Source organism: Lithobates pipiens, unplaced genomic scaffold (genome assembly GCF_037356315.1).
Source record: "Lithobates pipiens isolate NorthernLeopardFrog02 unplaced genomic scaffold, aLitPip1_a1.2 Scaffold_16, whole genome shotgun sequence".
Taxonomy (NCBI): domain Eukaryota; kingdom Metazoa; phylum Chordata; class Amphibia; order Anura; family Ranidae; genus Lithobates; species Lithobates pipiens.
Genome location: NW_027507748.1, coordinates 161834426 through 161856599, shown reverse-complemented (window position 1 = coordinate 161856599; position 22174 = coordinate 161834426). Strand labels below are relative to the sequence as shown.

Below are 22174 nucleotides of genomic sequence, written 5' to 3'. Positions count from 1 at the left end.
TGGTTGTCCGGGTCTGCAGGCGGGGGGCTTATCGGAATCCGGGAGCCCCCTTTAATAAGGGGGCCCCCGGATCCCGGCCCCCCACCCTATGTGAATGTACCCCTACCCATTCACTTGTGAAAAAAATGTACAAAAAAAACACAACACACAAGGGTTAAAATAGTTTATTGCAAAGCTTAGGGGGTCTTCCGTCCTTGGGGGGTCTTCTCGCCGGACTCCTCCGCTATCTTCTGCTAGCTCTTTTGCCCCGCCCCTTGTCCCTATATAAGTCGCCGCGCACCGCGTCCCTGGCATTGCGGCCATAGAGAGCGTTGAGTCAACATCTCCAGAAGAAGAAGAAGAACGGAAGGCGGCGGCGGCGACAGAAGACCAGGTCACGCTAGTAAAAGAGCTGGAAGAAGAAGCGGTGGCCCGGCAAGAAGAACCGAAGAGGGGGACAAGACCCCCGAACTCGGAAGAAGAGGGCGGTGGCGACGAAGAAGAAAGCCAGGCTTCTCCACTAGCAAAAGAGCTAGCAGAAGATAGTGGAGGAGTCCGACAAGAAGACCCCCAAAGACTGAAGACCCCCGGATCTGTGCAATAAACTATTTTAACCCTTGTGTGTTGTTTGTTTGTACATTTTTCACAGGTGAATGGGTAGGGGTACATTGTACCCCATACTCATTCACATAGGGTGGGGGGCTAGGATCCGGGGGCCCCCTTATTAAAGGGGGCTCTTGGATTCCGATAAGCCCCCCCCCGCCCGCAGACCCGACAACCAACGGCCAGGGTTGTCGGGAAGAGGCCCTTGTCCTCATCAACATGGGGACAAGGTGCTTTGAGGTGGGGGGGCAGCGTGGGGATGGGGGATGTTGAGGGCACGCGGCCTGGTACGGCTCTGGTGAGGGGGGGCACGTTCGCTCGTCCCCACCCCCTTTCCTGGCCAGCCGGGCTGCGTGCTCGGATAGGGGTCTGGCATGGATTTCGGGAGGAACCCACGCCGTTTTTTTTTTGTTTGTTTTTTTTACATTTGGCGTGGAGTTCTCCCTTAGGATTCATACCAAACGCAGTGCCTGGTATTGGTGGGAATCCAATTCGGATCCCCGCACCAGTGTCAACCCGGCCAGCGATGCTTGTCGCTTATCGGGAAAGGAAAAAACATTTTTCCTTTCCCGATGCGAGCCAGCTCGGCAGTGGCTCCCGCGACGAAGCGGCGAGATTGACACAATATCGCGGTCACCTACTGTAATGCACAGGGCTTGAAAGACCCCATTGACAAGAAATTGGAGTTATTAATAAAGGCTTCCTTTCAGCTAGCTGTTGCAGCAATTAGTATTTGCCAGTCCGTAAAGGATCAATTCAAACTGCCTAATCAGGAGGATGATCTGCCTGAAAATAAGACAGATATTTCTCGAGCGCTGTGTTATGCTGTTGATGCTTTAAAGGATTCAATACAGAAGGTTTCTCGTCTGGCTCTCTTGTCTATACATATGCACAGACTTTTATTGCATAAGAACTGGTCAGCTGAGCTTTCTTGTAAAAAGTTGGCAGGTTTCCCGTTCCATGGGGAACATTTATTTGGTGATCACTTGGACAAATATATCCAAAAGATTTCCAGAGGGAGGAGTTCTCTACTTCCTATGAAGACAAGCACCAAACATCCCTTGTTTAAAAACCAGATGGAGTCTGTCCGCTCAGTAGTAACCACACTCCAGAGAGGAGACTTTTTAGTCTCCATCAATATAAAGGACGCATACTTACACGTACCAATCTTTCAGCCTCATCAGAGGTTCCTACATTTTTCAGTAGAGGAACGTAATTTTCAATTGGTGGCTCTACCCTTCGGGCTTGCTACAGCTCCCTGTGTGTTCACAAAGTTCCTAGCACCAGTACTGGGTCTTTTAAGGGCCCAAGGGATCCTGGTGCTCGGTTATCTGGATGACTGCCTGCTCAGAGATCACTCAGTACAGGCTCTAGAACAGAGCATAATATACACAGTGAGGTATTTGAAAAGCTGAGGCTGGATCATAAATACCAAAATGTCAGCGCTGAGACCAGCCCAAAGTAAAATATTTAGGTCTGATTCTAAACACGGTCCAAGCAAGAGTATTCTTGCCACCCGTAAGGATCTGTGCCCTGAAAGATCAAGTGTGTCAGTAAGGGGCACCAGACAACCCTTCATTCAGCTCTGTATGAGTCTTCAAGAGAGGATGGTATCCTCCTTCGAGGAAATGCCCTATGCCTAGTTCCATTCCAGGCCTTTACAACAAGACATCTTGTTGGCTTGGAACAGAGGAAGAAAAGCCCTGGATTATCCAATGTGCTTATCCCCTTAGGCATGCTTAAGCCTAAACTTGTGGTTGCAGGATCAGAACCTGGGAAAGGGAAAATCCTTTCTCCCAGTAACTCGCAGAGTACTGACTACAGATGCCAGTCTCTCAGGCTGTGGGGCTCACAGCCCAGGGGAAATGGTCAGGGACAGAGAAGATCCTGCCTATCAACATCCTAGAATTACAGGCAGTACATCTGGCCTTACGATCCTGGACGGTGGAGCTTCAGGATTGCCCCATCAGGGTTCAGTCCGACAATGCCACCGCAGTGGCCTAAATAAACCACCAAGACGGTACCAGGAGTCATTCAACTCTGAAGGAGATGAACTACATACTAGCCTGGGCAGATTGAAATGTGCCAATAATATCAGCAGTCATATCCTAGGAGTGGAGAACTGGAAGGCAGATTATCTCAGCCACCAGCAGATCTGGCTGGGGGAATGGTCCCTACACCCAGAACTGTTTAGGAAATTTTCCAACGTTTGGGATGGCCAGAGGTAGACCTACTGGTATCCAGGTTCAACAACAAGCTGCAGCAGTTTGTGTCTCGAACAAGAGATCCTCTGGCATTGGAGCAGATGCTCTGATAGTTCCATGGAGCCAGTACTCCCTGGTTTATGCTCACCTCGGCTAGAAGGGTGTCAGAGTTAGCGGCCCTTTCATGCAGGGAAACTTACTTGATCATTCACCAGAACAGAGTCGTGTTACGACCTGTTCCATCCTTTTTGCCAAAAATCATTTAAATCAGGACATTATTTTGCCTTTTTTTTTTTTTTTTATCTCGGCCTCATCCGGTGGAAGAGAGACTACTGCATTCTTTGGATGTTGTCCGGGCAGTCAAGGTTTATTTGTCTAGATCTGCGGAGACTTTTTTTTTTTCCAAAAGGACCCAAGAATGGGCAGGAGGCAGCTTCCAAAGCCTCCTTTTCCAATTGGGTGTATCAGTTGGTCATTCAGGCCTACGGACTGAAACATAAAGCTCCTCCATTAGGATGAGAGTTCATTCTACCAGGGGTGAAGGAACCTCTTGGGCTATTCGCCATCAGGTATCTGTGGCTCAGATGTGTATGGCTGCTACCTGGTCTTCAGTGCAAACGTTCACAAAACGTTATCAAGTGGATTTGGCTTTCGGCCGCAGTGTACTGCGGGCTGCCGTATAAGTTCTGATGGCTATTGTTTGGCAGGGTGTCTCCCTCCCCTCAAGGCTATTGCTCCGGGATGTCCCAGTAGGTATTGAATATTGGCCTGACTCTTTATCCCATGATGTATGAAAAAGAAAATAGGATTTTCACATCATACTTACCTGTAAAATCCTTTTCTTTGAGTACATCACGGGACACGGAGATCCCTTTGCCCCTTGCTACAAAAACTAAAGTACTTTCTGTATGGGAGGGGTTATATAGGGGATAACTTCCTGTCTGAAGACCTTTTGGTCTACAAGTGTCCATTCACCTAATGATGGAGTATAACCCAGCATGTAATGAATATTAGCCTGACACTGTGTCCCATGATGTACTCAAAGAAAAGGATCTTGCATATAAGTATGATGCAAAATCCTATTTTTTAGAGGTGGATAGTAGTATAGATGGTTTGTCACACCTTTTGGAATGTTAATTTTTTATTTAATAAAATTGTTATGGGCATACACAGGAGAGAACTAGTAGGATCTCTGAACCCCTCTTTGGTTACTGGTGGTACATTTTTTTCAGCTTCAACTACAATGCCAACAGTCTATGCATGCTTGGCTATATATTGGTAGCACCATTATGTCCTTGAGATGTCTCATCTGATACTATGTTTGTTCCACTTAATTAAAAGCATTATTTCAGTTGGTTTTTAGTGTACATTGTAATTATCTCACCTTTTTTTATCCCTTCATAGTCAATATCTCACATGTTTAAAATTTATGTGAGTGATTTTTCTTTGAAAACCCTTCCCTCAAAGAAAAGCATTCATATTTACCCCTACTATCAAACTCTACTGATTCAAAGAGATGCATGTACTAAAAAACCATGGGCATTTGGCACAGGTCTGTCTGATGCCTGGTCCCCCACTGCCCTTCATGGTTCCTTTCGCTGGCCCCTAGTTCACTACTGTGCAATGTAGTTTGCAGCCAGGAGGAGGAACCATCGAGCACAGTGGGGGAAGCAGCTGTCCAACACTGCCGGAAGTGTGAGATGTAGATTTTTCAGGACACTTATCTCTGAAGACGAAAGATTTTGGAGGTGTGGACAACAGATGGGTTAAGTATTAATGACTTTCTTTGCAGAAAGGACTTGCTTTATTTTAGACAGACAGATTTTCTTTAATATATCATTTATTTGTGAAAGTGCAGATTTTCCTTCATGCTGAGTAATGGCCACATCCCCAACACATGTCCTTACAAATGGTATGGCAAATTTATTTTCATTTTTGGAAAAGCTGCTCAGTAACAAAACGTAGTCTGCTCTGTGCCTTTTGTACTTGTATACCCTGCACAACTGCTGTAATAGAAAAGTGGAGTTAAGACTATGCAATGGAATTGCATGGACTACATATATATATATTTTTTTTTTTTTGTAATAATCCAGCGTTGTGCAGAGTTGGATTCCACTAAAAAAAATGTTCCCTTTTTTTTTTTTTAATGGACAAGATCACTTAGTCTAAACAAAATTTCTTCCAAAACGTATAAAAAAAAAATGTCTGTTGGAAGGGAAAGGTCATTTACAGGAATATCAGACTTTTTTTTTTTTTTTTCGTTGCAATTATTACAGTGCATGAAAAGAAAGGAAAGGGTGTGAGTGAAACCTCTTGTGGGATTGAGCAGTTCTAAAACCCCATAACTAGAGCACATCTTTTCATAAGACTATTTCTAGTTCAAAGTACATCTTTCTGTTATGTTCATTAAGATGTGATAATCCCATGGGGCACGATCTGGGTGTAAACCTAATACCATAAAGCCTGGCAATTTATCATAATAATGGTAGAGCACAACACTCTAATATGACAGTGATAATGACCCATTAAATCCGATAGACAAACAATGATTGGAGTAATGGCAGATAATGCATATTGATCATAAATTACGTTTGCTGCTTTTTTATGTGTTTTCATTTTGTGTCACTGTAATTTTAGACTGTCGTGCTTTTATATATGATTGATTGAATTTTTTTTTTTTTTGCTAGCTGTTTCAGGCAGTTCTTAATAGATCATTATACTACTTTATTCTTCTGTCTGTGTTTATTCTGTTTTTTCACATTGTAATATTTTGTTTTAATGCAGGGAATGTACATTAAATCAACATATGATGGACTTCACGTGATAACTGGAACAACTGAAAATGTGAGTAGAACATGATGAATACATGTCTCATTAATTAAATATGAAGTGTTGGTTGTGCTTATTAAATAAAGACTGGTCATAAGTGAATAAGATCAATAAATTCCTTTAACAGTGCAATACGTAATAAAGTTCATAATAAAGTTTCTTTGAACAACAGTGCTTCTTAAAAGTGTTCTTTTGCAGCCTTTACCCTACATGGGTCAAAATATGCATGCATGTGCATCCATCCCCCAACACCTGTTTACCACTCCATGTTAGACCTGTTTAGGTCAAACCTCTCCTTTCCCAGCTGGGGTGTACTCCAGGTTAATATGACGGTTGATCAATATCCTGCTCCTCCTCTCTGAGTTATGTTGGGTATTGTGTGTGTGCTCTTTCCCTGTTTCCAGCAGGGCTGTGTCTCCCATATAATGCTGATTTGCTACATCACCCGACTCTGCCCAACACGTGTTGTCGCTCCCTTGTGACTTCCTCAGGGGACCCGTTTTGTTTTATTTTCTTCAGTTGTGGAAACACAATATTTTGATTTTGCAGCTGTCACGCAGTCATTGTTTGGAAAATTAAGGTGATAGCGAGGGATAACACACTCATTTACTTCATGTCTCATTTTTTACCATCTTCTTTTTTTTATTTTTATTATTAATTTTTGTAGTTTTAAGAACCGTGACAAAAAATGCCACTTTACTTTTAAATTCAGATAATCCTGTGACACAAAGTACTCAGACTAAAGGCATGTCACAGATTTTATCTGCTAAAACGCCACTTGTCAACCATTCAGCTTGATCAGTGTTTTTCATGGATCAGGTTGTACAACAAACCTATCTTATATCATAGATTTTCAAATCTGGTTTGCATGGCTCAATGAAATATGCACTATGATTATTTATTATAGAGTACTGTGCATGCCATATTGACTACAGCCTAAGTCTGCATGCTTAAATATGTATCTGCTTTAACACTTTTGTGTACTGCAGGTGTAAACTGCATTGTATTACATTAATAATGATCAGTCTATCTAAAACTGATGTCTTATTTAAAGGTGGGTGCCAGTGATTGTAGGCATGCCCACTTGCATTTTAAAACTAGGTGGTGCTGACAACAAATTTGCAATGCTGCAGCCTGTACTAAAGACTTTTACTTACTGCTGTGGTTCAATATGATCAAAAAAATCAAACGCGTAATAAGGAGACCTGCATTCCTTCCAGTGTTGTGTCATTCACAAGCTACCTTATCTGCGTTGACATCTTTGCCTGATCTTCTTCTTGGCTTGTTGTCTACAGTCATCCTAAGTCAGTCCAAGATGACATAACTGCCACACATGGGCATGGGAATTAATTTATCCCAGCACCAAGACCTGCGCAGTTACAGTAGGTGTACAATCTAAAGAAGTTTCCTAGCTGGCAAGAAAGGAGCATTTATTATGAGAGACCTCCAGAGAATCTTTTCTGAAATAAAAACCTGCTTTCTAACAAATTTTGTATTTAATCCATGACATTCCACTTTAAAGCATATAAGGGTTGATTTACTAAAACTGGAGAGTCCAAAATCTGGTGCAGCTCTGCATAGAAACCAATCTGCTTCCAGGATTTTTTGTCAAAGCTTAAATGAACAAACTGAAATTAGAAGCTGCAGGGCCGTCTTTAAGGGAGGGCAAAAGGAGCAGCTGCCCAGGGCCCTGCCATTGTTGTGGGGCCCAAAGCAGCTGCCTCATACTTGCCAACTATCCCAGTTTACATTCCCTTGTCCCTTGAGGTTTTAGTCTTGTGCTGCTACTAATGCTGCCCAGCTCTGCCCTATTGTTGTGTACAGATGACTCACCTGCAGACCTGTGTTTACATGTAAATACCGGCATTCATATGTAAATAGCAGTCACATGCATATGTAAATAGCTGAGGCCAACTGCATTGATATGTAAATAAAGGCAGCATTCATAGGTATATCATGCCCCCCTGCAGTGAGGAGAAGATGTGCTGTAACCTATCGCAACCAATGAGCAGTATTACCGTACAGTAATCTCTAGCAGCCAATCAACAAGCAGAAATGTGCTGTAACCTCTAGCAACTAATCAGTGAGCCTTAAGGAGTGCTGTAACCTCTAGCAACCAGTCAGTAAGCAGTAATAATATGCTGTAATCTCTGGCAACCAATCGCAATGGCTGCCTGATCTGATACAGTAAAATTATTTTAGGTCTAGCTGCTATTTATTTTATGTCTCAGAGAAGGTAGAGGGTGAAATTGCATGGGGGGGGGGGGGGGGCGGCTAAGAAAATTTTTGCCCAGGGTCCAATCAATATTAAAGATGGCCCTGAGAAGCTGGCTACAATGCACAGCTGTACCAGATTGTACACCCTCCAGATTTAGTAAACCAACCCATCAGTGTTCCTGCATTCATTAATTTGTGACTTTGATATTTTCAATTTTTCTCAACATATCCATAGGCTTCTTGCACTTGGGAGTCCTACGCTGTAAGGGAATCTGTGGCTAGGCCATAATCGTAACTTACCATAAAATAATTTTAAAAGAAAGTACTGTGGAGAAATTCATCCTAAATATTCACAGCAGAAGAATTTCTCTTTTGTACCCTGCAAAGTAAAATCGCATCGCATACTAACTCATTATGTGCCACTTACCTGCAATCGAAGCCTGCGCTGTCCCCACTGCAGGCTGAATCCATCTTTGCCCCTCTTCCTTCTGTGGCCGCGGACTCTGGCTGTGTGACTGGCCAGAGCCATGTGATGTCACTCTCAAGCATGTGCGCTGGAGCCACCAGTCACAGCATTCACTCGGGAACAAAAAACTGCACAGAGGGCCGTTTCTTCACAGTACATGTGCCAATGACATTGACGTACTACAAGGTAAATGTCACCTAAACTGCGCATGTTTAGAAGATATTTACAGTACCTATAGTTAAGCCTATAATAAATCACTTTAAGTCCCTTTTTCTCTGCTCCCCTTCCTACCCCTATCTATTTCAAAGAAAGATGTACAGACTTAAATTTCTTTAGCTTGACCACAGGGACCACTTAAGGACCATGTCAGTCATGTATTCCTAAATGCCACAATTTAATATAGTAAATTGAAAATCATGACCTAGAGTGCACTTATTTGAATCTGTATTAGTTGTAATCAAGCATTTTCAGCACCCTCATAAAGATGATGTTATGATTTTAATTCAAGCAGCGGGGAGGCAAACACCATCCAGTTCCACCCTATAAAATAAGTGATGGGAAATTATAAATGCAGGATTTTCTTTATGTAGATATTAAAATCAACTAAAGCGGCAAAGCCATAAAATCTAATAAACCGTTGTTTATATTGGATTGTTGGTAAAATGTAATAATGCAGAAGTAATTTTATTCGTATGAGAGTGATTATTTTCTTGCATACAGCCAAGATATGGGTTATCCCATAGAGCAGACATATTGAATACACATTTAAGTTTTAGGGTTAGTGTAGCATCATAAATCTTCGAAGCAACCTACTTTTCTGGACCACCATTCTTTTGATTTTTCTATGATTTTTTTTTTATACATTTTTTAACTTTGAACATAATAAAATTGTACAACCATAATTTCTTTTGATTGACATTATACATTTATTAATATCCCTGCACCGTTAAAATCCCTTATTTTCTTCTCATTCCTACATATCTTATCCTTGGTATGTGGTGCCATTGACTTAGGGTGTTTCGCCAGGTAGCAGACTAAAAATATATATTGAATACAAGTGAATCGTACCAAATAATGTAGTAGAGCTACTGAAGCTGAACATATGGCTTATCACATATGAAGTGACCTTGCCACACAAGTTTTTTAGGAAAGTCTGGAACTGTAAAAAGAAAATGGTTACCTTTTCTGCCCCCCCGAGTTACTTGGCACTGCTCCTTTACAGAGACCTGGTCCTTTGAAGTCCACAGGTAAGCTAACACTTATGGCAGTGTTGATCTCCATGGTTCCCCACAGCTCTCACTGGATCCTTCTTTTGCTCTTTTGTGTTTCAATATTATAGCACCTAATCCCTAATTAAAGTTATAAAAAAGAAATGTTATTTAATAGTAGAAATACTAAAAAGAAAACTTTAGCTAAAATAGAAAATTTGCTGCCATTGTACAGATGCAAACAAAAAAACAAGTAAACAAAAAGGCAGCCTTGATGGAGCAGTTGGTCTTTAAATGCTGCCGGTCTTTGTTTCTATATATAAAGTAGAGAGTTTGATCCCAAATTCATAGACTGTATGAGGCAAGCTTAGTATTTTCATCCGTTAGTACTTTGTAATAGTAGTAGGGCAGTATAGCGATTTTCAGAGACATAACTAAGATGATTTATTATATTTTGTAAGTAAGCATTACCTCTGATTTACAATCGCTTCTGTGTTTATTCTTTAGTCACCTGCTGACCGATGCAAGAAGATCCATGCTGGTGATGAAGTGATTCAAGTCAACCATCAAACAGTGGTGTGTATAGTGACTTTTAGTAATAGACCTATTGATAACTGAGAATAATGTGGCGCTAATACTGCACTATATAGTTTTCCTTCACACTTGTATTCATCGTTATTCTTAGTAAGAATATTAGTGGTGACGTTCTTGCAGTGGTTATGTGAAACCTAATTATGTAATGTTTTTTTTATTTAAATACTAAATAATTAACATTGAAAGCCAACATCATTGTAGAATGTTCTATTTGAAGTGGTATTAAATCTAAAAACAAAGACCTAAAATATTGCCGCTCACCAATCCTTAAATGGTGGTGGCAACATTCATTTTTTTTGTTTTTTGTTTTACCTTTTATTTTCATCTGGTGCTCCAGCCAGTAACGTACTCTCTTCTAATGAAAAATAGTAGGATTCTGCATGCTGAGCATGGTCAAGTTTAGGGAAATGAGCAGAAAAACATCAAGTGTGAATAAGGGCCTAGGGTGCCTTCATGCCACTGTAGGAGCAATAGAGACTGATTCCGTCTGCAGCATTGTCAGAAGAAGGATTTCTAAATTTGGATGGACATGCCTAACAAATTGGCGCCTAAACTCCCAGGTAAAACTTTTAATTTCAGCAATTTTTTCTTTTTTTTTCTTTTCGGATAAAGGTTTTGTATAATTGAATAATAGCTGATAATTGCAAGCGGTTCTGTCAAATGTTTTGTCTCATCCCTCTGACTGATACTTTTGCTGGAAAGCTTGGTGTGTTTGTTATATAAAGAAAAACAAAACAAAACAAACTTACTGGCTAGATCACCAGTTGAGAATAGAGGAAAACTGTTTAAAAAGGGAAACAAATGCAGCCAACCAATTTAAGAATTGGCAAGCTGCATAATATAAATTGTTTGTTTTTGGGTTTAATACTGCTGATTTTTATTAAAAATACACATTAATATACATATAATATTCTAATCCTAGTTGTATATGCATGTTTAGACAATAGATTTTTTTTTTTTTTAGAAATGTTGGAGTTATTCAGTGATAGATAGATATATTGTGTGTGTGTGTGTGTGTGTGTGTGTGTGTGTATATATATGTATGTGCATGTATGTGTGTGTGTGTGTGTGTATGTATAATATAGATATATAATCCATTGCCATTTTACATATATTTTTTCTGATTTAAATTATGTGTTTATGGGATATAAAGTGTTACTAAAGTAAATTTCTTTCTAATTAAGATAACAAACCTGTTCTTCTCGTCTGCTCTGTGCAGTGATTTTGCACAGAGCGGCCCCAATCCTTCTCCAAGGGTCACCCAGCGGCGCTTTTGTCTCCTCTTCTTCGTGTGTCCCCAAGCCATTTGCTATGGAGGCACACAGTGTCTGTGCGCTCCCAAGCTGTGTGTCTATGGAGCTGCATTCATCCATGTAGCTCCACCCCCACTGCATTTGATTGACAGCAGCAGTAGCCAATGGCCCTGCATAATGCTGGATCTAGTCTCCCCTCTTCCCCTTCACACAGGGTAGGGTGGGGGCAGAGAAATAGAAATGTTATTTTTATCTTCATGCACGTTTTTAGCTTTAGTATCAGTTTACAGCACACTTGACATTTTTTTATTTTATTTTTTTTCCTTCAACTATTGACAACTAAGTGTTTTTTGGATTGCTCTATTTCACTTGTTTATAGGCTTAATGGGGCCAGCTGAATATGCTGTAATAGAATATAGTATTTTTACTATTTTATATTATGGGCATATTACCACCTAACCTAGCATACAAAAGGCTGAAATTTTGTTTTTCATAATTTGAAGTTTCATGTCAAGTCAATACTAAGATCTGTTTTTAAAATATGAATTCTACGCCTCATTCTGTAATTAGTAGTAGAACAGCCCTAGGGAAAGCTGAAAACCAATGAAAGTACTAGGGCATGAAGCAGTCTGCTTCTCAGTTAAAGTAAAATGTTACTACCTGGTTTGTCAGTGCCAGGGTGGATATAAATCAATGTAACGTAGACAAAAACTCACCCAGACTCTACCGCATGATTGTAGAATGATGAGCTGAATAACGGTGCTCAGGCTTGTTGTGTCCCATAAACCACAAAATAGCAAAAAATGGCGGAAACTTGATTGCTTCTTCTTAAATCATTGAGCACTAACAGCAGTGTGAAATCTAAAACGCTAACATGTTTTGGCCAGAGCCTTCCTCATTTTTTTTTTTTTTTAAATCGATTTTTTTATTTTTATCAAATTTATTTTAATAAAATACTTTTGGAGTAAAAATCTATCTAAAGATTTTTTTTTTTTTTTTAAATTTACAGTAATAATTTAGTTTATTCAGCTTGAAATAGAGCTTGGTTATGTAGCATGAGGTTGTATATTCTCTAATATTTACATTTTTGGACAATTAATTCAGTGAATCCAAGCTCTGCAAGTGGAGTTAACATGCACTGCATCGATGCATTCACACAATTTCACAGTAATCATGAGATAAAACAAAGTTCGGGAATATTCCTTTATCCCATTTTTTTGTAAATCTATGTACACTACAAACTGTATCATCGAATTGGCTCTGATATCGCTGTTTTACTAACCTGACATCTTATTATTCTAAATAAGGAACCTTAATTTTGTTTGCAAATATTAAAGATTCTAACTACCAACAAGAATGAGTCCTTACATTTAAAGAGCGCCTGTCATTTTAGATCCATCATGGCAGTGCCTGTTAGCGGGCATCCACTCACCTGCTGCCGTCATGTCCCTCACCTTGTTGTGTCACTGCTCCATCACCAGCTGTCCCATTGAAATGAATGGGACTTTCTGTGAGTCAACAGCGGGTCAGAGGGGGAGCTGCTGTGGGATAGAGATGACAATTGCTGTTTAAAAATCGAGTTAATTTAAATCAAGCCTTTTTACTAGTGATTTAAATCAAATCCACCCTGGACAATGCCCACATGTAAATTTCAGGGTGAGTGTTTTGAACCGTTAACTGGAGTGTTCAGGTATAAAACAACTCTATAAACTTTTCACTTGCAAATTTAAATAAGCACTACCAAAACCACAGTGGCAGCATGAGCTTGAAGAAAATGGTCTGGCCAAAATATGAGCTGACTGCTTGCTATGATCTCTGCTCGAAGCAGAGTTATGCCGCGTACACAAGATCGTATTTTCCTTCGGAAAAATCTTGGATGGTTTTTCCGATGGAATTCCGCTCAAGCTTGACTTCATTACACACAGTCACACAAGCTCTCTGAACTTTCGACCGTCAAGAACATGGTGACGTACAACACTATAATGGGCCAAGAAAATGCAGTTCAGTGCTTCCGAGCATGCGTCAAATTGTTTCCAAGCATGCGTCGGAATTGCTACAGACGATCGTAATTTCCGTTCGCGACTTTTTCGGTCGGAAAAATAGAGAACCTGCTCTCAATCTCTTGCTAGCAGAAATTCAACCAGCAAAAGTCCGATGGCGCATACACACGGTCGAAATTTCTGACCAAAAGCACATGTTGGACTTTTGCTGGCGGAACTTCCAATCGCGTGTACGGGGCATAACCCTTCTTCCAGCAATACTAACTTCAACAGTCAGAGCTGCTGTATGGATAGCGCAGAGTGCAATGGATAGCGCACTGAGACTTGGAAATGAAGGTCAATCTATTGTTAACAATATGGTACAGTTGGTAGTTGAAAGATAATGAAACTACTAGTGGGCAGCAAAGATGAGTTTTTTTGTGGGGGTGGTTGGTGATATTGTTAAAGCTGTACGAAATCTCCACAGGGTTTTTGAAAATAGCAGAAACAACTGTATTCAACAGAAAGAGTTTGTATTTTCAAACTGCTCAGCGAATGATGATGAAAAGACTTGGAGGATTCAGAAATGCAAGATGCCATAGAGCTTACACATGGATTATGAGAGCCATGTTGAGCTGTTGGTGTGTGCTTGAATATCTCCAAACTCAGTAAGCAAATGTATTATGCAGTCTATGAAACCTTATACTGTTACTTTATTGGAATTCACTAGTGGAGCAAAAATGCACGGAAATATTTAAAGGATTAATTCTCAGGGCTTAAAGTGGTCATGCATTAAGATAAAAAGCTTTCTGTGTGCAGCAAACCCTCTCAGCCCCCCTAACACTTACCTGAGGTCCGTCTGTCTGACAATGTCCACGAGTGTCTCAGCTGTCTGAGATTCTCCTTCCTGATTGGCTGAGACACAGCAGCGGTGCCTCTGATTGACTGCAGCAACAGCCAAAGTCAGCTAGCCAATCAGGGGTGAAAGGGGGCATGCTGGGTTGGGGCTCCATGTCTGAATGGACACAGGGAGCTGTGACTTGGTTCGGGTGACCCCATAGCAAGCTGGTTGCTGTGGGGGCACTGAACAGGAGGGAGAGGCCAGGATCACAGAAGAGGGACCCAAGAAGAGGAGGATCTGGGCTGCTCTGTGCAAATCCATTGCACAGAGCAGGTGAGTATACCATGTTTGTTGTTTATAGGGAAAAAAAACAACAAAACTTTACAATCACTTTAATCACGTTTAAAGGATTTATCCTAATAAACACATTCAAGTTGAACCGGTCATAAAGACATTTGGGTCCTAATGGACAATAAAAGGAAGACACACTTAAGTCGCAATCAATTAAGTTACAATATTTGTAGCTGTGGAAAAAGCTAAATATAAAATAGTTTCTGCTCCTAAGGAAATCTTAGACTCCAATTGCCTGCATAAATACAAAGCCCGTGGCATTACCTGCTTGGAAGCCCACAAAGCCAAGGATTTACACTTTAATGGGAATAAGATAACTATATGGATTATGCTGTCAATTTTTAAAAGCACAGAGTAACATTTAAATATAGCCAAGAGATGGCTGCAAATGAACAAAGAGACCTACAATTTATATACTGTAACCTGCAAAACTCTAAAGATGGAACCTTTTTTTTTTTTTTTTTTACAACCCTGGCAGAGGTGGCTCAAGCAATGACCATTAAGGAGTCGTAGATCTTCTAAAAGCACGCCACGCACATGCTTGATTGTGAAGGCTTTTGCTTTAATATGTTTTAAGGATATTTTTCTGTCCACAATCCACAAGATAATTGGAGGATGGGTAATCTTTCTGAATTTGAATTGCATGTTTTTGCAAGTTTTAATCAACTGATCATTAAAGAGGTGCTGGAACCACTGAGCCTTCTAGAGTTGGCTGATGCTTAGTGGTCACCACATTAGTTTAAAATGATGAAAACAATGTTACAGTGGACATGGTAGGAAATGGAATTGTATTAAATGTTTTTTTTTTTTTTGCTTTATAAAAGTGTGTAATTTGCTCCTTTTTGTAATTCTGTCTTGCCACATTGCTTCCTCCAATATTTTATTTTTTATTGTTTAAAAAATGGAGCCATCATATCCCCAATATAAACCTTTAATGAAAGCTATGTCCTGAAAAGCACTGGAAACTAAAACTGAGATGACTAATTTTTATTTTAATCCTTTTACCACCTTCCAGCAGTCCTTTACTGGGAGGTAGACTTTACAATTCTTTTTATTGGCTGTCACAGTAGTTACTTGGTTGGGGCCCGTCCTGCTAATTCCCAGTCAGAGACCAAGAGCTGATTGTGACAGTTCAGGCAGTGTGCTGAGAGTGCACAGTGAGTGCATTTTTAGTATAGAAACCTTGACCACCATGAATGCATATGAATTTGATTCAGGAAGGAGGTATGTTAACTGCTATTTCTGACTTGTATTTTGACCTTAATGTTGCAACATTGACATCCATATTCGTCCTTCACTACTTAGTCACTGACCTGAAACAAGCATGTGATTATTAGATACCCTGTGATTTTAAGATAAAAACGGCTGTTTGCAAATATGTAGTGCTTACCCTTGAAGGAGCCAATGATCTATGAGTTCTCTGATTCCAGATGGCTTGACCCTTCTGGAAATGCCACACCCGCTGACACACCAAGGCTAAAGAGAGAAATTCCCTACAAAGAAACATATAGAATGGCAATTGCCATAAGCAATGACAGATAACAATTTTGTGCAACATGGCAAACAACAAAGGAGCAGGTTAAGTGTCTGATATTTGCGCATCGGTTTTTCAAATGCAAATGTTTAGAAGAAATACACTTTAGTTAATTTGATGGCCCACAAGCACAATATAATACCCAATGTTTTTGTAAAATATAAAGAGGATGTTGCGCTAAGTAAATAGATACCAAATATGTCATGCTTTAAAATTGTGTACGCCCGTGGAATGGCGACAAACTTCAATACTTGCCCACTTAAGGACCAGGCCTCTTTTTCAGACTCTGTATTTACACGGTTAAAATTGTTTTTTTTGCTAGAAAATTACTTAGGAAAGAACGCACTGCTGACAAGAGCAAGAAGGGTGCTGCTCACCCCTATAAATCAGAAAAATAAAACGAATTCCCCCACCAACGGGATTTTTAGGCAGCAATAAACAATGAGCGTAGCATACTATATAAAAAAGATTACTTTATTGTGTGGTAAAAACATGAGCTTCACCCAGGTATTTAAAATAAAAGAATATAAATAGAACCAAGCTTGTACATACAAAAATTACAATGACAATTGGGCATACACCAAGCAGACCTAACTATAAATATACTGTATAAGATTAGTAACAGCAAAAATAAATTTATAGTTCTAACGCGTTTCAACCACTAGGGTCTTCTTCAGAGATAGTCTGTTGATAGAGAGACAAGATACAACTTAATAAATCTATCGAATAGGATTAGTATTAAACATATTCTAGATTTGTTAGTGTAGTTACCCAATATGGTATTGCCGAGAGGTTCATACAAATTATAGTGCTTAATGGTGGAGTTTACCCAGGTTCATGCTTAGACGTCCTTCACAAGTTGAGAAAGATATATGGTCCATACATCTCGCCACAGGATCCAGCAGTGGGGTGAGGGTCGGAAGCCCAGAGGCGCGGCTCACGAGCGGTCACACGACAAAAACCCTATGCCCCACAAAGGTTGTAGGGAATAGGTGCAAACGTAGGCAGCCTGCCTGTATGGTAGGCCACGCCTGTGATGGAAATCCCAACATAATCGCAATTAGACATATATATTTTTTTATATTTGTTTTTTATATTCTATATTATATATATAGACCCACATATGGGGTATGGAGATATCTTATATATGATTTGTGTGCATATAAAGGGAATATCCCCAGATATCTGTATTCACATCCAAAAAAAAAAAATAAATAAAAAAAAGGGGGGGGGGGGAAAAGAAAAACAAAACGCAAAAGCCAAACACGTATTAAAAAGAAGGAACAGAAACAACAAACGTAGTTAAAATCAAAAGAAAACAAACGTGAGATGACATATGGTAGGAATAGTGTGTGTGATAACAACCCGATATTGGGTGACTGGAGTGAGTGAGTGAGTGAATGATGTGCAGGTGAAGTGAGTAGTGAGGTGAGAAGTGTGGGTGTTGGTGTGATGAAAAAAATTTAGAGGGATAACATATTAGGAAATCAAAGTGACAATGGGAAGAGTGCATAGGGGTGCTAGTGACGGATAAAGATAGAAATGAAATTGCATGGAAATGCTAATGTTGAACTAGTGAGAAGTGACAAAAAAAAAAAAAAAAGGGGAAAAAACCATTCAGATGTGATAAACCATGTTTATACTGAGAGTGATAACAGTTACCTGGATAGCTGGGCTGAACAAAAGATTCCCAAAATGGAAAAGGGGAGACAGTAGCTGGGAAACTATCCCGGGAAGAGTGCCAGATACGGTCAATAACTCCTAGTCCATAGGGGCACCCCCATCTAAAAATGAATAGAATGATAAAGCGAGCTAGCTGTTAGAAAAGCTAGTTTTTCAGAAGTTTATTTAAATAAAATGGGGGCATATCAGCCAGGTTAGCAAATAATCAAACTTACCAACCAGGGATTCAAAGATACGAGAGTCCTTGTTTGTGTACAGGAGCTGATGTTTGCTGCCAAGTGTACTGTGTTATATAGTGCCCCGGGATTGCATCACAGGCATGGCCGCCCACCCATTGGCTGGTACTGCCTATTATTGCTTGGCCGCCTAAACAGGTCGACCTCGTGTGAACGCCCCGGCGTCCCGGAAGGTCGTAAAGCGACCCTGAAACGACGTCACTTCCGACGCAAATGCACGACGTGATTGCGTCACGTCCGTCCGTACGAAGGGTCAGACGAACGTGAGGCACGTCCGGAAGTGTTCAGGGACGCCACCGACAAGGAAATACGTGTCTCCAATGGCTGGGCGGGACCAGCCCGCACCAGTCATATAGGGAGACATCTGTGGAGAGAGCCCTGCATGTGCACAGACAGGGGTCCCTCCTACCCTTGTCGGGGAGTCGCGCAAAAGAGGCAAACAGCCCCCCACACACCACCTCCTCCACATAAAAGCGGAAGGGCATTGGAAGCAATGTGCAGAGGGACCATAAAAGTGGGGGACAAGCATAAACCCGGGTCAAGTCAATGTGGGGATATGCCGCTACTGTCCAATACCTCCCCTAACCCCCAGAACAGGGATGGGGGGTGAAGGTGTGTGGGTAGAAGGCGGGGAGGGGAGAAAAAAAAAAAAAAAAAAAAAAAAAAAAGGGGGGGGGGGGGGGGAAAGGGACAGGCGACCGATCCCAACACACCATTAGCTAAAAGAAGCCATTTGCTTAACCAAAGACAAGAATAAGATAACATCTTTTTCAGATTATTACATATACACATATAGCATACATGTCCCGACGTGCAAACGCACGTCTTTATTCGAGGACAGACAGAGTAAATATATAGCTAAGTGAATATATACAAACAGCAAAAATGAAGTGATAACATAATTATACAATGAATCACAGAAGAATATGGTGTTCAATTGCGAACACTATACCATGGTACCCTGTTTAGTTATAATCATAATAATTAGAGATTGTCAACAATTTATGAGAGGGGCATGGTCAGGAGATGTTCCTAGACACTTACTAAAGAGTTAGAGAGGAGAAAAAGAGGGAACATAAAGGAGAACGGGCTCACAAAGAAAGGGGGCAGGTACACCCGGTCTCTACTGTGTCCTCCCTGAGGAGAACCCCTTTAGAAAGGGAGCAAAAGAGACCGATTCGTTCAGGCCTGGGAAAGAGGTGGCATCCAATTTATGTATCCACCTCTGTTCCCGTTGTAATAAGGTCTTATTCCAGTCGCCCCCCCCGAGCAGGTATGTGTATACGGTCCAGGGCAGTAAATGTAAACTTAGGCATTCTATAGTTGTGTATTTGCACAACGTGACGTCCAATCGGCAGGTAATAGTTGCCTATTTCCATGCTGTACACATGTTTGGACATTCGGCGATGGAATTCCTGTTTTGTTTTGCCTACGTAGTACGCCCCACACTCGCATTCTAAGAAGTAAACCACACCCCGTGTCTGACAATTCACGAAGTGTGTGGGTCGAAAGTTGGCACCGTTTGGTAGACAGAAGGTTTTATCACGTCTAATGTATTTACAACATGAGCAGTGATTGCAAGGGAAGGAGCCAAGAACTGAGCAGTGTTTGGACCTTTTGTTCTCATTCCTATATTCGCTCTGCACCAGTTTATCGTATAGTGAAGAGGCCCTTTTGAAAGAGATAGAGGGGCGTGCCGGAACCAGACAGCCGATCTTAGGATCGTCTTTTAAGATCGACCAGTGTTTTTGGATAATACCCAAAATAATATTATGTTGTTTACTGAAGCGCATAATGATCCTCAGTGGGTCCGCTGTGGGGTCACTGCGTTCCTTTTTAGAGAACAAGAGGTCCCTGCGTGGTAACACTGCAACTTTGTTGTAAGCCCTGCGAAGGCAGGAGCGACTGTATCCTCGCGCAAGGAATCTAGTCTGAAGTTTCTGTGCCTCTTCTTTAAAGAGACTGTCATTAGAACAGTTTCTGCGGAGGCGGAGATATTGGCCGTAGGGTATAGACCGTTTTAGGGCCACAGGGTGAAAGCTATCTGCGTGCAATACCGTGTTGCCGGCAGTGCTTTTTCGGTATAGAGAGGTGAAAATGGAATTATCTGGGGTGCGTCCTATAGTGACATCTAAGAACGTAATGCTCTGAGTGTCATATGTCACAGTAAACTTGAGGTTATGTGTGTTTATATTCATGCAGGACATAAATTCCAACAGGGCAGCCTCCGATCCCTCCCAGACTTCTCACTAGTTCAACATTAGCATTTCCATGCAATTTCATTTCTATCTTTATCCGTCACTAGCACCCCTATGCACTCTTCCCATTGTCACTTTGATTTCCTAATATGTTATCCCTCTAAATTTTTTTCATCACACCAACACCCACACTTCTCACCTCACTACTCACTTCACCTGCACATCATTCACTCACTCACTCACTCCAGTCACCCAATATCGGGTTGTTATCACACACACTATTCCTACCATATGTCATCTCACGTTTGTTTTCTTTTGATTTTAACTACGTTTGTTGTTTCTGTTCCTTCTTTTTAATACGTGTTTGGCTTTTGCGTTTTGTTTTTCTTCCCCCCCCCCCCCCTTTTTTTTTTTTTTTTTTTGGATGTGAATACAGATATCTGGGGATATTCCCTTTATATGCACACAAATCATATATAAGATATCTCCATACCCCATATGTGGGTCTATATATATAATATAGAATATAAAAAACAAATAAAAAAATATATATGTCTAATTGCGATTATGTTGGGATTTCCATCACAGGCGTGGCCTACCATACAGGCAGGCTGCCTACGTTTGCACCTATTCCCTACAACCTTTGTGGGGCATAGGGTTTTTGTCGTGTGACCGCTCGTGAGCCGCGCCTCTGGGCTTCCGACCCTCACCCCACTGCTGGATCCTGTGGCGAGATGTTATGGACCATATATCTTTCTCAACTTGTGAAGGACGTCTAAGCATGAACCTGGGTAAACTCCACCATTAAGCACTATAATTTGTATGAACCTCTCGGCAATACCATATTGGGGTAACTACACTAACAAAATCTAGAATATGTTTAATACTAATCCTATTCGATAGATTTATTAAGTTGTATCTTGTCTCTCTATCAACAGACTATCTCTGAAGAAGACCCTAGTGGTTGAAACGCGTTAGAACTATAAATTTATTTTTGCTGTTTACTAATCTTATACAGTATATTTATAGTTAGGTCTGCTTGGTGTATGCCCAATTGTCATTGTAATTTTTGTATGTACAAGCTTGGTTCTATTTATATTCTTTTATTTTAAAATACCTGGGTGAAGCTCATGTTTTTACCACCACACAATAAAGTAATCTTTTTTATTATAGTATGCTACGCTCATTGTTTATTGCTGCCTAAAAATCCCGTTGGTGGGGGAATTCGTTTTATTTTTCAGAAAATTACTTAGAACCCCCAAACATTTATATATTGTTTTGTTTCTAACACCCTAGAGAATAAAATGGCAGTCATTGCAATACTTTTTTAGTCTTTACATTATTTGGCATCACCAGCGGAAAATAAAAATAATGGGGTCTTGACTGCAGCTGTAGCCATAACCCCGGTATAAAGACTGAAACATGAGCATGTATGGGTATGTCCTAAGACCCCTTTCACACCAGGCATTTTGCAGACGCTATAGCGTTAGAAATAGTGCCTGCAATACGCCCTAAAGCTGCACCGTTGTCTGTAGTGTGAAAGTCCGAGGGCTTTCACACTGCAGCGGTGTGCTGGGAGGATGTCAGGAAAAGTCTTGCCAGCAGCTTCTTGAGAGCGGTGTGTTTACCGCTCCTCCACCGCTGCTCCCATTGAAATCAATGTGGCAGCGCTGTAATGCCGCCAGCAAACGCCGCTGTTGCGGCGTATTGCTGGCGGTTTTAACCCTTGGCCGCTAGCGGGGGGTAAAGGCGCCCTGCTAGCGTCTGAAATGTGCCGCAAATCCGACAGTAAAACGCCACTAAAAATAGCGGCGTTTTACGGCCAACGCTATGGGCGGCGTGGTGTGAAAGGGGTCTAAGAGTGGCCAATGGGGTAAAGTAGATCTAAACAAAGAACAACATTGTAGTTTACAAGTCTTTCGATGTGGTGGCTGAATTTGTTTCCGCTTTTCTGACTCTTGTCCATTTATTTTCACCTGGTGACCCTGCCAGAAAGACA

General features: G+C 40.9%; 1 protein-coding gene across 5 annotated transcripts in view; it reads left to right on the top strand.

The window, feature by feature from the left end:
- CNKSR2 (connector enhancer of kinase suppressor of Ras 2) overlaps window positions 1–22174 on the top strand; it is a 468233-nt gene that overhangs the window by 166048 nt on the left and 280011 nt on the right. For all 5 annotated transcript variants that reach the window (XM_077480716.1, XM_077480715.1, XM_077480718.1 and 2 more), the window contains exons 8-9: window positions 5571–5630; window positions 10014–10082. In XM_077480716.1, coding sequence (XP_077336842.1) covers window positions 5571–5630; window positions 10014–10082 — 129 coding nt within the window. The remainder of the gene's footprint in view (window positions 1–5570; window positions 5631–10013; window positions 10083–22174) is intronic.